General features: G+C 40.2%; 2 protein-coding genes across 2 annotated transcripts; one reads left to right on the forward strand and one right to left on the reverse strand.

Moving 5' to 3' along the window:
* Positions 1-4,910: 4,910 nt before the first annotated feature.
* LOC113755512 lies at positions 4,911-8,891 on the reverse strand. Its single transcript, XM_027299511.1, has one exon. The coding sequence runs from the start codon at positions 8,889-8,891 to the stop codon at positions 4,911-4,913; it is 3,981 nt and encodes a 1,326-aa protein (XP_027155312.1).
* Positions 8,892-12,959: 4,068 nt separating this feature from the next.
* LOC113755511 lies at positions 12,960-14,013 on the forward strand. The gene is made up of 2 exons (XM_027299509.1): positions 12,960-13,078; positions 13,450-14,013. The coding sequence occupies exons 1-2, from the start codon at positions 13,043-13,045 to the stop codon at positions 14,011-14,013; spliced, it is 600 nt and encodes a 199-aa protein (XP_027155310.1). The 5' UTR covers positions 12,960-13,042.
* The last annotated feature ends 1,695 nt before the right edge of the window (positions 14,014-15,708 follow it).

Below are 15,708 nucleotides of genomic sequence, written 5' to 3' on the forward strand. Positions count from 1 at the left end.
TCCGGATCAAAAGGTTGCTATTGCATATGCTGCTGCACTATTATCAGTTGCCTTTTTTTTTTTTTTGCTTTGAACTCCACCAGAGATGTGGTTATAGTCTCTTTTATTCAGCTCTTGAAGCTTACCCATAAGCTGTTTTAGTTCAAAACAGATAAGCTGTATGGGATTTATTAACACTCCAGGATCAGCTTGCCAAGAATCCAACAGGACATCAAAAAACTCATGCTACATCCAAAAGCTAATGAATTTAAAAAGCTTTGGCCCAAAGTTAACTTGATCTAGCTATATATTCAGATTGGTAATGAAGCGACCAAAAATTGTTAGTCTTAATGTTTGGAAAGTGCTACTCTTTCTCATATCTATAGGATTGCAAAGGAATAAAGTTATCTCGGTCAAAACTTGTGTAGGGTATTTAAAAATTTATAAATGTAAAATTTGACTACGTATTGAGTTTAATTTTGTATGCCCCATGCACATCAAGCTCTATTCCATAGTTTGAAATATGTCAATCCCAGACCTCCTTCATACTTTGGTTTACAAACTTCTGCCCAAATAACTTTTGCATGTGTCCTCACTCCTCAGCTCCACTCCAGACCATAGAAAGGCATTCAAAATACTCTCCACCTTTGCAACAGACAACTTGGGGAGGACAAATAAACAAAAAGGCTATTAAGTATAAATTCAAGTAAAATGAGCCTTCCTCCATAAGAGAGTTTCCAAGCTGCCCAACTTTTAATTATAGCCCCTATTTTATCAAGAATAGGCTAGCAGTCAATAGCACTTAGCCTAGTAGATATTAAAGGAACACTTAGGTATCAAACTAGAAAGTGTCCCAAGCGAATCCCCACAGCTTCATTCAACTTCACACATTGCTAGTTAGATACACCGGCTGCAAAAATCTCTGATTTAGCCAGGTTTGGTTGAAGACTCGACATCTCAGAGAATTCTTTCAAAGTGGCCTGAATCCCATATCGATTTTGAGTCTATTTGTAAGATTAATTGGTATAAATTGTCCATTTTATGTCACTAATTTGCACCTTAAGTGATTAATGGATTAGTTGTGATTTTATCATTTCACTTGCAAATTTCTTTGGTTTTGTAGGAAAAATGATTAAGCTTAATTGGACGTGCAATGAGCTGGGATGAGAAGCTTGAGGAGTCACAACAATGGCTAAAAGAAATGGTGCAAGGAAAGCATGAAGCTTGGAAGAAAGAAAGAAGGAAACAAAGAAGAAAAAAAACTAGAGAGAAACCGCGGGAGAATCCGCCTGCGGTTTCTCCCACAGTTTGTGGCCAGTGAATCATTTTGTAGCAAATCATTTGTTCTGCACAATCCCTGGGAGAATCCCTCGAGGGATTTGATCCAGGAATTCATGGTAGCTGCAACTCACCAACTTGCATGGTTTTTCTTTCTTTTCTTTTTTTTTTGTGGACAAGACACAAAAAGACATTTTGTACCAACTTTTGGAGGATCTAAGAGTTTCTTTTGTTGACTCTTAACAAGGAAGAAACATGTTATTGGAGAGGGAGATTAGTTCTTGACAAGAGAGAGAGCTTTTTCTTCTCTTTTTTTTAGTTTTAGCTTACTGATAGTTTTAGATCTAATTTTCTTTTTATCTTCAAAAACTTGAAGAACTCTTGATGAACAATGTATTTTTTATTGCAATGAAAATGATGAAACTTGAAGATCTTGTTTCTTCACTTGAATAAGTATTTCTTTCTCTTTACTCTCTTTGTTGTGCCATTAATTCTTAGTTACATTGAAGACACGAGTTTTATTATTAAATCTACTATGTCTAGCTAAATCTTCTTGTTTTAGGGGTAGATGAAGCTATTTGTGCCTTGATTATGGTTGAATAAAGTTGATTATTGTTATATCTTGCACTTGCTAGTTCATTTATTTTTACTTTAACACTTGTAAATGCTTAATCACCATTTACAAACCATGATAGTTGTTGTTAATCTATGAGAATAATTAACAATGATGAAATAGAATAGGTAAACCTAATGAGTAGACACACGAAAATAATGGTACACTTAGGTGGATATTTTTGGCATTTCTAGATCTAGATTAAGTCTTCACTTTAGATTTCACCATGAGAGTAAGGAAAGTATAGTGTTGGCTAAGTTCAGTTCATTGGCGAGAACGAGTTCTGAAGACTTGAGTGAAATACATCCTTAGCAAGACAAAACCATGAGTGATAATTGGCTATTTCATCCATAGTTAGGTACATTTAGTGGAATCTATACCCTAGGACATTTGTCTTTAGTTGAGTTTCTTCAAGTTGTTAATTTGCCTTGCATTATTTTAGCTTTTGATGGTTTCACTTAGTTAAAATTCTTGAGTAGTTTAGATAATAAAGTGAGCAAAAAACCTTAGTAGTTGAGAGTGATTCTCGTGGGATTCGACCTTATTTCCTTTGTACTACAATACACGATCCGTTAACAAGGGAATTAGGTTTAAAAATTAGAGTGCAAGTATAAATCTCGTCAAGGATTTATGAGATGGAATAGCCATAATGAACAAATCATCAACAAAGGAAATATGGTATGATTTCATCTCTGAACATCTGGGGTGGTATTCAAACCCCATCTCTTCAATGTTTGCATCCATAATCTGAGAAAACGCTTCCATTACTACCAAGACAAAGGTGAGTAGATATAAAATGTCCTTGCCTCAACCCTCTACAACTTGCAAATTAGCCAACAAGGAAGCCATTTAGGTTGAGAGAGAATCTAGTAGTCATAGCACAGTTTTTTGCGCAATAAATAAGGTAGAGGAGAAGTTCATAAGTTTGAGAACCGTGAAAAAGAAACAGCCATCTAACTGTATCATATGCTTTCGTGATGTCAACTTTCAGAACACATCTTGCTTTTCTCCCTTTCTTATGATAATTTCTCACCAACTCATGCATCAATAGGACATTATCTGAAATATTTCAACCTTTTAAAAAGGCACTTTGCCTCTTAGATATCAGACCTTCCAAAATTTGTTTAAATAATTCAGTAAGCACCCTAGAAATTAGAATATATTTCTTAGAGTGCGTTGCAACAAGCAACAAGACCATATTCCTTCATTCCCACGGGTGAAGCTATCTTGGGAACCAAAGTGATGATTGTACTATTCAATCCTATAGCCATATGCTGAGTATGAAAACAGTACTATATAGCATTAATCAAACCAGCACCTAATAGTCATCAATTTTTATTGAAAAAATCCACAGTGAAAGCATCAGGCTCTGGTGAAGTACCTTCTTTCATGCTGAATAAAGCTTGCTGAATCTCTAAGTCAGTAATTTTCTGAATCAACTTTGCCCCTTGCTTTTTGGTTAATCTATTTTTAATAATCTTGGATAACCTATGCTCCATAGTTTCAGAGAAGGAACCATGTTTAGAAAATGATTACAAATAATATCCAACTACTTCCCTCTTCACATTTTCACAGTCTGTAAAGCCTTATATACTCAGAGTTTGTGAGACTTAAGATTTTGTTGTGAGAATGGTAAATTTTCAACTTTCTATGGAAAAATGTGATAGGGTATAAAATGTAGTGTATTTATATGTATAAGTTGCTAGTTAATTATGTTATTTGAGCTTTATTTTGAATGGAAACTACTTTATTTTGTTATTATATTGGTCTAATAAGTGAAAATCTTGACTGGACAGAAAATAGACAAAAATATGGCGAAGAAGCAATGGAAGAAGAATACTTGAAGAGTAAGGGGTTTGACTGGATTGACATGTTTCATTATTTTGGCAATAACTTGAGTTACACAAATTGGATTGATATAATTCTTGATTCACTTTGAAGTAAGAGAAAGATCTACAACTTTTATGAGATATCAAAGTCCAGTTCTCATGTTTTCATAACAAACAATCCAAAATACTAAAATATAGTTTTGCTATGATGCTCTTCTGATTAGTTTTCAGTATTTTAGACATATCTTAGTGTCCAGATCTCCAAATGATATGATTGTTATGGCATGGGAAAGCTAATTTAAAGGACTACAACTTTCATGTTTGCAAGAGTTGATTCAGCCTCTTTGATCGAGTTTTTTTGGCTTCAAATATGATCCACATGTAGATCTATAGTGATCCATTCATGGCTTTGTTATAACCGACGCCGACTATGCATTCGGTCTTCAGGCCGAGCTTCCTGTAATCCTAATGTTCGGTGCCAAACTTTGGGCTGGACTTTATTGAAAAAATATACGAAAATGTTATTTTTTAGTTCCAATAAACCCAATCCTATTCCATTTGAGATACTACTTTAAGAAACTATAAATAAGCGCTATCGAGGACGTTTTTGGAGGTCAGAAAATATTAGGCTACATTAGTTCATCCTTTTTACATCTTCTTTTCTTGATAGATCAAGGATGAAGCGTGGAAGAATAAAAAAGGAAGATCAAGACGGGGACCAAAGCATAGAAAATTGAGAAGTTTTCTTTACTTTATCTTCTTGCTTGTATCTTTTCTTTGAATTCTTGGTTTTAATTATGAATATGTTGAGCTCAATTTTCTAGGCTTAGAGTTTTATGAAGGAGATTTGATTACTTATCTTAGTTAAATTCTTTACTTTTGTCTTGATTTATTTATTTTTGATTTAATTGCATGTTTGTGATTGGCCACGTACTATAGACATGCCCTTAATGCTTGTATTAAACTAAAAAGGGATATACAACCGTGCACTAGATAAATTAACATATTTAATCTAATTATGAGAGTAGGTTAGCAGTTGTATGACGTAATTATATCACCTAAGATCTTAAAGGGTTTAATTAAATACTTATGATCTCGAGAGAGACATGCGATTTAATTAAGCGTAACTTCTTTTTTTTTTTTTTTTTTTCACTTTAATCTTTATTTATGAACTGAAAAGAGTACAAAGAGAGACAGCAACCAACTACTGCCTAACAAGCTAAAGAAGCTCTACTCCTACGAATGTTCGGAACGCCTAACCGATCAAGATTAACATCACCCCTCACCAGGCAAGGCAACTCAGAAAATGAAACATATGTTGAGTTAAACCCAGCGTCCACACCCACATTGGCCAATCTATCCGCAGGCCTATTCGCTTCCCGAAAGCAATGAGAAATCTCTCTAAACAACCCCTTAGCATTCAACACCTCCTGTAAACCTCGTTGCAACTGCCATGGACACCTCACCGTTCCCCGAATAATCTGAACTAACACCAATGAATCTGATTCGATGTGCAAAGCACTGTATCCCCGATCTACGGCCAACCGAATCCCATGAAGAAGCGCCTCCAATTCCGCCTGCAAACTTGTTAGCTCCCCAAAAAAACATGAGAACCCTAGCAGAAACCTTCCCTCATAGTTACGAATGATGCCTCCCCCTCCACTCATGCCAGGATTACCTCTAGAGCAACCGTCAGAGTTTAGCTTCACCACCGACTGCTTCGGACACCGCCAACGAACAATTTGCACATGATAACGACGTGCCAAACCAGCCACAGATTCAAAGAAACTCGGCCACCCGCGGCAAGAAGAAACAGTATTCTTAAACCTAATCTGGAATAGGTCTCGCAGATCACAAAAAATTCTATCACTGACTATAGCAACAGGCAAACTCTGACCCTCGAACACAAACTTATTCCGCATTTTCCACAAGTGCCAACAAATCAAAGACGGCAGCACACGAAAAAGAAACTGAAGAAACGGGTTCCGAGTAGGCTTCAACCACCAACCAATCACCTTATGTCGTATTGTCGAGGAAACCCCAAACCCTCCCACCACCACTTCAAAAGACTCCCAGATTTGCCGTGGAACCTCCCCAGTGCAGAAAATATGATCCAGAGACTCCTGACATGGGAAGGAACAACAAAAACAGCGAGACGGCCCGACAACCCCAAGCTTTTGCAACCTATCCATCACTGGCAATCTAGCCCCCAGCAGACGCAGCATAAAGAAGGACACATTACTCGGCAATTCCTGACCCCAGAGCGAGGAGTATAGACAAGACCTGTTACCAACCTCACGAGCACTTTGGTAGGCCGACGATAGGGAGAAATCCCCTGAGGTACTGGGAGACCAGACCATTCTGTCCGAATGCGTCTCAGCGGGAGGTTCAACACGCAGGATCTGCCCCACCCACCAGCTGGGCAGCACAGAGCACAGCCTCTGCACGTTCCACCGACCATGCTCCACGAAATCGAATACTGCATATTCCTGGAAAGAGTCGACCTGGCGACATAAAGGACCTTGTCCTAACCAATCATCATGCCAAAAACTTGCCGATCCATTGGACAAGACCCAGCGAATCTGCTGCTCAGCAACCCCCTGAATAGATATCAATCTCTTCCAAGTCCAAGAACTCCCCGGCGAGACGTCCGCAGAGCAAGGGTGGAAATTCGGGCAGTATTTACAATGTAAAAACTCAGCCCATAAAGACTTCCGCAATCTAAACTGCCACCAAAGTTTCATCGAGAAAGCGTCGAACACATCCCTCAACGACCTCAAACCTGCACCTCCCCTGTCATATGGCTGACACAACTGCTCCCATTTGATCCAGTGAAAACGCAGCCCCCCTTCGGAGGCCCCCCAGAGAAAATTAGCAAAAGTCTTCTCCAGTAACCCAAAGATGGCCTTGGGAGGAGTGGATGCCGCAAGAATATGAAGAGGCATAGAAGATAGCACACTCCTGATCAGGACCAGCCTACCACCGTGCGACAATAACCTCCCCTTCCACGATAGCACCCTGGCTAGTATGGAATCACAAATTTCCGAAAAATAACCTTTCTTCCTCCGCCCAACATATAAGGGACAACCCAAGTATTTGACCGGAAACTCCCGCGAGGGGAACCCAGTGAGTTCTCCAAGCATACGTTTTCTCGCCCTGGGAAACCTGCTATGGGACAAAAAACAACTCTTTTGATGGTTCACCTGCTGACCTGATACCGAAGAGTAATCTCCCAGAGCTTTCATAACCAAACGAACTGACCTCTTCAGCCCACTTGAAAAGATAACCACATCATCGGCATAAGCCAGGTGCGTAACCTTCGGGCATCCATGAGGTACACTAAACGGTGAAAAGAGGGGGGAGGAAAGCAAAGAATTTAAGAGGCGAGATAGGACCTCGGCACCAATCACAAAAAGAGCTGGAGAAATAGGGTCCCCTTGCCTTAGCCCTCGACTAGATTGGAAGAAACCTTGAGGAGCACCATTGACCATGACCGAGAACCAGACATTCGAAATCAACCTCCAAATCATATCAATCCACCGCTCTCCGAACCCGAACCTACGCAAGACCTGTAACAAAAAAGGCCACGAAACTCTGTCGTAGGCCTTGGCCATATCCAACTTCAAAACTACGTTACCCCCACGATTCGATTTCCGAATATCAGATAACAACTCCTGGGCCAATAAAAAATTTTCGGATATCTGCCTTCCCTGAACAAACCCACTCTGTTGCGGGGAGATAATACCAGGCAGCACCTTTGATAGACGGTTGGCCAACAATTTTGAAATCACCTTATTGACAAAGTTACAAAGACTTATCGGCCGAAATTGACTAAAATCTTGCGGGGAGGTTACCTTGGGAATCAGCACAATCCACGTCGAAGAAACACTCCGCGGCAACTCATGCCCACAAAAGAAACTAAACACTGCGTCGCACAAATCCTTGCCCACCACCTCCCACGCAAAGGTGAAAAAAGTTCCTGTAAAACCATCTGGCCCACCCGCACTCTCCCCATCCATGTTAAACACCACCTCCCTTATCTCCTCGTGCGATGGAAACCGCTCCAAATCAGCAACTTGAACATCGGACACAACCTTAGGAATCACATCCAAAATCCTCCATGACCCAGTGGCAGGCTCCTCCGAAAGTAAGGATTTGAAGAACTCCACCCCCATGGCAGACACCTGACCTTCATCCGATACCCACTCCCCCTGGTCATTCTTAATTCGGTGAATGATGGACTTAGCTCTTCTCTCCGCCACAATCGAATGGAAATACTTAGAATTTTTGTCCCCGTCCTTAAGCCATTTGACCCTTGCCTTTTGCCGCCAATACCCTTCCTCTCTCACCAGAGAATTTCTCAGTCTAGCACGAGCCTCCTGGAGTGCCAACCAATGCGACTGACAAGGCTCATTTCCAAAAGCGTCCTCTGCAGCTGCTACCTCGCCCTCCGCCCTCTTCACCGCGTCAAAAATGTTACCGAACTGCTCACGAGACCAAACTTGCAAGTCCCGTTTGACATTCCTCAGTTTAGCGGTTAAACGACTCAAAGGGCGCCCAGAACAAGGAACTGCCCAACTCCTCCTAATGACATCCAACAGCCCAGGCTTCGTCGTCCAAATATTCAAAAATCGAAAAGGTTTAGGCTTGTTATCTCGCCTCGTCGACGAAGACATTAGAAGGGGGGCATGATCCGAAGGCTCCCTCCCTAGATGTTGAACCTGAAATTGCACCCCAGAGAGAAAGGCCGTTTGATTGACAAACATTCTGTCCAGGCGCTTCCAGATACGGGCCAGACCCCCCCTATTATTACACCAAGTGAAAGGGCACCCCAGAAAACCAACATCCGAAACACCCGCCATCGACATGAACGTTCTAAGCTCCACCCCTTCGTCAACCCGAAAAGGCAATCCACCCCTCTTTTCATCCGCGCTAACAGTAACATTGAAATCACCTGCCAACATCCAAGGGTGCTCCGCCAGGTTTTCCGCTATCAGAGCTGACCACAGCAAAGCTCGCTCCTGCTCATTACATTTTGCATGGACAAAAGAAAAATACACTGGAACTGGGAAAATCGGAGAAATGATTTTAAGAGACACGTGCTGGGAGGATTCTCCCACAAGAGAACAGTCAAAGGAATTTTTATAAAATACCCAAATAGACCCCTGGTTATTCATGATCCAGCTATCCATCCTGAGGCGTGCACTAAACAAATGAATGTCGTGTGGTAACGCCTTAGGCTCACAAATAGCCACTAAAGGAATTGAAAACTCATCAATTAACCGTTTTAACCTACGAAAATTTGGGGATCGCGAGATACCCCGAATATTCCAAAAAAGCAGATTAATCATGAGACAAGGATGCAAATGAGTTAGAGGAGACTTTCGATTTAGAACGTAAAGCACGGTCACTCGGGATTTGGAGCCGAGTACCCCTCGGCTTAGGCTTATCTACCAAACTAAAAACCTCCCCATTATTCACCTGTTCGTGTACCTGCTGAATTATAGGATCAAGATTAAAAATGTCAATCACCAAAGACCCCTCCTCCTGTTGCTTACCTGATGGTTGCCCGCGCGGCGATAAGCTCCCTGCACTAACTTCTGCACTAGACAACCCCACATCACCGACCTCGCTCCCCTCCTCTGACATGTCCATCCTCGAACCTGTCTCCGCCATAGCTGTCGAAGCAACAGCCTGATCTCCCAGCTGATTATCAACCGCACCAGCGAAATTCCGCTCCTGTTGGAGAACCGACTGCTGGCCACAAAGGTCCTCTCCCCCCTGTTCCTCCACCCGCAAAGGGGCTGCTAATTCTTGGGGCCCCTCCGCCAACCTATCCATCACCACCGACTCCCCAGCGCCGGTCACTGCCAGCGACCCTGCCTCCCCGCCAGCAAGCGGCGACGAAATCTGCCCAGCAGCGCCAAGCACCACTCCCCCCTTCCCCTTCTGCTCCTCCGCTATCCCCGGCCCCTCCAAAGGCATTGCCTTCACAGAATCTTGCGGAACCTCCTGGGTAACCTTTGGGCGAAATTCCAGCCGTGGCCTCCTCTCATGCCACGCACCTGTGGAAACTTCAGAAACCTTTGCCGCTGGCGGCACCTCGCGGAACTCGGGGTGCTTTACTCTACATTCGTGTTCGCTATGCCCCTGTCGAAAACAATACCCACAGTACTGCGGCATCCCCTCAGGCTCAAGGGCCTGCCAGAAACCATCACTCTCCCCCTGCCCAAAACCTACCCATACTCTCCGTGGCAGTGATTTCACCAAGTCAACCTCCACACATACTCTGGCCACGCTCGGACGGGATAGAGAGCTCGTTGCTGCATCCATGAAGAGTGGCCGACCCAGGGGTGAAACAATATGGAAAAGGCATTCCTTATTGAACAAATGTATCGGGAGTTTGGGAAGGGAGAACCAAACAGGAACAATCGAAGGCTCCTTATCGACATGGAAAGAGGGTGTCCATTTGAAGACCCGCATCGGATAACCCAATATATACCAGATGTGCCGCCCCCAGATTCTGTGAAAGTCCCGTTCAGTTTGGAGGCGAATGATGATATGACGAGGATCCAACAAACCTACCGAAACCGCCGTCAAGTCCAGCGTGTTAAAAAATTTTCGGATGTCCTCCATGGCCGGCCTACCCCTGGAGAACTTCCCTATTAGAGCAAGGGTAAAAGGCGCTGCAGCCCTAGCCATGTCAGCCGAGGAGAAAACTACAGCAGGCTCCCCTCTCCTCGTAGTCTTGTCTGCTCGCACGTTCACGCAAGAAGGCTCCCTAGACGAAAAGAGCGAAGAAAAAGATTTTGCTTGGAAAGAAGGGAAGGAATCTGGAAGCTTCCCTTCAGCAAGAGGCTGAAGGGTAGCGGTGTCCGCCATGGCGGCACGCACGGCAGCCAACCAAAGCGCACGGACTTACCCAGAGAGAAAACCTAGAGTGATGTCACCATATATCTAGCCAACTTGATACCCTATTTTATGACTCTGTTCATTAAGCATAACTTAGATATATCCAGAGATAATCTAAGGTATTTGCGTGTAATACATTGTTGGCATGTTGAGAAAAATAATGGGATGATTAATTTAAATTTTGTATAAAAATCTAAAACCCTAGACTCTTGCCAACCATTTTCTCAACTCTATTTAATTTGCCTTGATTATTTGTTCATTTTTTTTAGTTATAGATTGAAACCCCTATGAATTTGAATTTTATTATTTGTCTAGAATAATTAAAGTAGAGAAAATTAACTCGTCCGTATAGATTCTATTTTGGAATACTATAGGTAATTTATTACTACAATCGATCCTATGTGTTTACAGGAATTCATTGATCAAAATGCCGTGTTGGCATCACCCTCTTCCAACCATTTGACTCTCGATTTATCCTTATAAAAGCTCTCCTCAGCTTGCATCCTCATTCATAGTCTGTATATGATTTTGCTTTCTCAATATAAATTTTGGCCAACACAATTCCAAAAAGTTCCTAAATGTCCCCAACACGGTTGGTGAAAAGCCCCAAAAGTCCTTATAGTTACCTTCTAAACTCGATGTAATATCACTGCAGCTAAGCCTGTAGAGGTTTTATAAATATATGATTTTGAGTTTAGCTTAAGTCTATCAATAAAACGATAAAGAATATTTTAAAATTTTTGCTTATCCTCCTTATTTTGAACATTATAAATGTTGTTATTACTTATTATGAGTTTACTATAAAAATTTAAAGAAGTAAAAAATTATAAATTCCTAAATTAGTGAACTAAAGATTCCCTCTTTGAAGAAAATAAATTACTGAAGTCCTATTGCAAGATTTACCAGAAGAAGAACTCTAACAAGGAGAGTATATATATGCCGAGTTACTAAAAGCATAGACAAATAAAAAAGACACAAGGGTCAGGAAAACATCTTTGTTTGGATATGAAGTTATTTGCAACAATAAAAAAATAAAAAAAATTAATTGCATCATAAATACGTTTTCTAATTATCTTTTTATCTTTCTAGCCACCTTTTTAATCTCATATCTATCATATCACAAAGAGTGTTACGATGTTATTTCAAAATATTATTCCAAATAATTTCCTATTCGTACGCACTCAAATAGCTCAATCTTCAATAAATTACGCATAACCCTATATGCAGATTCCTAGATTACAACATAAACCCTAGTTTTAGATTCTTTCCTTCTTTCATCCTTTCAAGTTCTTGAGTTGCACCACATCTTTTAACTACTGCTGTAATTTCTCAAGCTTCTAATCATCGCTTTGTTAGTCCACCATTTCACTTCCAATTGATCTTGTTCATTTTACCCTACAAAACAAAGAGATTTTGCGAGTAAAATGACAAAATCATAGTTAATTCATCTATCAACTTAAGGTGCAAATCAAAGACTAAAATAAGCAACTTGCACCATTTAACTTCACAAATTGACTCAAAAACAATATAACGCACCTACAAAAATATCCACAACTTGAGCTTATATCAGAAACGAACACTTTTTATACTTCTGGCATGGTTCTTATAGAATGAGTAGCGTAGTTTTGTTAATTGGCATGCATAATGGCTGTTTTTGAACATTCGAATCTACATTATCTTCACAATAGATTGTCGTATTTCCAAAATGAGAAAGCTGCTTTATTTCATTCGATTTAATACATTTTTTGATTGTTGGCAACAAAGTTTTGCAATTTGGCATTGAAACACAACTTCTTGACTTTCTCTTGCTTTTATTGTGTAAAAATGATTACAAACCAATGGAATTTCCATTTAAAAATTTAATAACCAATTAAGAAAATGACTTGCTCTTTTGGTGTAATTGTTAGTCATCTTCTTTTACATCAACTCATTAAGTAATACATCAAATCAAATACAAAATGCATAAGTTATTACATGACTGAAATTAGCATATTCAAGCTGAAAGTTTTTTTTTTTATTTCAACCCTCCATCCCATCCCCAACTGTCAACTTCATGATTCAAACTATAAACCTGATAGCTCTTAGCCACTGGACCAACCCTACAGAGTGGTATCAAGCCCGCCAAAAGTTTGAATGATGATAAAATAATGACATAAAATTATAGGCCGAGCTATAATAATTAGGCTAGTTGGTGTATATTTTCACACTGACCTCATCAAGGACGTGTAAAAACGTGTTCCATGCTGGTGGACCATGATTTTGGTAATTAGGTCCGGCATTACCACAAATTAATTTATGGTGTAGAGTATCACATTCTTAGGCCTATAAATACAAGGAGTCTGGTTCTCTGCTACCAAGTTTTCGACAGTCACCAGTTACAAATATCTATTTCCATTCTTATTAGTTAGCTAGCTAGTCCTTTAAGAAGAATATGGCTGCAGCCAAATCTGGTACTGGCAGTGGACAGGTGAATAGTGACTGTATGCCTTGCTAGACTGGATTTCTTTGTTTTTCAAGTTTGTGTGTGCATGGTTTTCGGAGTCAACTTATAAACAACTCGTATAGAAACGTTTGAAAAAGTATGAGGAGTTGCAAATTAAAGTAATTTCAACATTCTTGAGTCGACTTGATTAGCAATATTTTATGTTTCTAGTTGTCTACATGCTGCGGTCTCTTGAATTGTTTGATAAATAAGCTTCTTCCGAGCAATGTCGTTTCTTATTAATTGATTGGTTGGATTTAGTTTTCTGGTTGCTCCTTTGTTTGAAAGGACTCTAACTGATTTTGGGAACTCAATTGTGTTGGGTTTTCTTACTGAAAAATGTTTGGGGTTTGCAGAAAGACGAACCTATTATTCCTGTGGCGTCAACCGTCAAACCGAAAGACGATAAGGTGATTGAGATTGCACAATTTGCAGTTGTAACGTACAATAAGCAGGCCGGGACCGATCTGGTTTTCATCAATGTGGAATTCGGCTTCTGGTGGAGCATTTCTGGTGCCACTTACTACATGCTTGCCATTAAAGCTCAGGATGATAAGGGCACATATTGCGACGTAGCGTTGGTTGCTGATATACTGGAGAGCGGTGGTCATCACACTTATAAGCTCATCTGGTACAATCATAAGAAAAATGTTTGGGGTTTGCAGAAAGACCAACCTATTATTCCTCCGGCGACAACCGTCAATCCGGAAGACCCTCATGTGATTGAGATTGCACAATTTGCAGTTGTAACGTACAATAAGCAGGCCGGGACCGATCTGGTTTTCATCAAAGTGGAATTCGGCTTCCGGTGGGGCAATCTTGGTGCCACTGACTACATGCTTGCCATTAAAACTCAGGATGATAAGGGCACATATTGCGACGTAGCGTTGGTTGCTGATATAGTGGTGAGTGATAAGTGAATATTTAACGTACATTTTGTATGAATTTGACATTAATTTTTGGTATGTTCTGAGAAGATTAAGCCATATTTGAACTCTTTTGGTGATAATTGCTTAAATATTGATTAAGGTTTCAAAAAATTGATAAATGAGTGAATTAATGCGTTAATCTTGTGAATTTGTGAAGGTAATTGATGTATGAAATTCATGCACAAGTTCAAAGAAATGTAAGGGTCATCCAGAGGACAAAGTACACAAGAAATTAGGAGCAAAAATGTAGAAAAAAGAGAAGAAGTGAAAAACTGGAAATTGGTCAACACGGATCCGAGCTCGGATCCGTGTGCACAAGATGGATCCGAACCCTCGTCTGTACTTCTGGCGGAGAGCATCCGAGGTCAGGACGATCCGACCTCGGATCCATTACGAAATCCCTCGGATCCTGAAGATCCGAGCTCGGATCCATTTTCACTCCTCGGATCCGAGGCTCGGATCTGTCTCTCTCCTCAGCAAGTGCAACAGCCGTTTTTCTTTACCTTTTTCACAACTTTCCAGCTATTTTGAGGGACAGAAATCGGTGGCACATGCTTCTGCAACAAAAGAAAAGACCAAATGAGTATGGACAAAAGGAAATATCATATCTTTGACTTCTTTTTACAAAATCTGAGTGGAGGAAATTATGAAGTGAGAGGAATGGAATTTCTTCCACCTTTTATGCAGAAACACAGAGGAGAAGCAGGGGATTACCATACGTAGCTAGTTTTTCATTTTGTAACAAGTTTCTCTCTAGTTAGGAGTCTTGGAGAAGCATTTTGTCTTTGGAGTTTTTCACTTGTAATCAGATTGTGCAAGAGCATAGCAGGAATTAGAGAGCTTCACCTTCAGTTGGCTAAGCTTTCTTTCATCTTTCTTATACTTGTACTGTATGATGTTTTGCAGCAATAAACTTGTGATTCTGATTGTTGAATCATACATGAGTAGCTAACTTACTTCATCTAGGGAGTAGATGAAACTTATGGCTAAATAGTATAAATTGAATGTGATTTACACTTGTTATATCTTGTATTAACTTGTCTACTTGTGTAGCTGTGATTACTTGCTATTGATTGATCACCAATAGTTTGGTTAGAGTTGTTATTGTTCAATGAGAATTGGTAATAACAATGGAAACACATGAGTAGAGCTTGAGTTGTATGTTCATGAAAATAGAGATACACTTAGGTGGATTACTTAGCATTTCATGAAATAAAACAGAGTAGTAGTAGTATTTCACCATGAAAATAGGGAAATCTATATTGCTTTAGGCCATTTCATCATGAAAATGAGACTTGGAAACTTTGGAAATGAATCTCTGGTTAAGCAAGAATAATAGCAAGAAGTAAATCCATTCATTTGTGTTGTTTATGCCATAAGTGAAATCTACATCCCTAGAATCTTCCTTAAGTGAAATTTCTCTATTTGCATTCAGCATTTGTTAAACTAGATTTGTATATCAGATTTGTAGATTACAGCATTAGATTTTCTCTGCTCAAATTAATTGTTAGTCTAAATAATAGAGAAAATAAGGGCTTAGTAATTGTTTGAATTGCTCCTCGTGGGATCGACCCGATATACATCTTGTACTACAATTGCGACCTGTATACTTGCAGTCCAACGGGTGTAAAATCGGAATTAAACTTGCATTGATACAAAATATCCCGTCAAGTTTTTGGCGCCGTT

The sequence above is a fragment of the Coffea eugenioides genome, unplaced genomic scaffold, assembly GCF_003713205.1.
Source record: "Coffea eugenioides isolate CCC68of unplaced genomic scaffold, Ceug_1.0 ScVebR1_1550;HRSCAF=2416, whole genome shotgun sequence".
In the NCBI taxonomy this organism is placed as follows: domain Eukaryota; kingdom Viridiplantae; phylum Streptophyta; class Magnoliopsida; order Gentianales; family Rubiaceae; genus Coffea; species Coffea eugenioides.

Bases quoted from the DNA above. Each gene is read 5' to 3' on its own strand.
- LOC113755512 (XM_027299511.1), bottom strand. From the start codon at position 8,891: ATGGATAGCTGGATCATGAATAACCAGGGGTCTATTTGGGTATTTTAT.
- LOC113755511 (XM_027299509.1), top strand. From the start codon at position 13,043: ATGGCTGCAGCCAAATCTGGTACTGGCAGTGGACAG. The intron at 13,079-13,449 runs GTGAATAGTGAC...TGGGGTTTGCAG, and splicing joins CTGGTACTGGCAGTGGACAG to AAAGACGAACCTATTATTCC.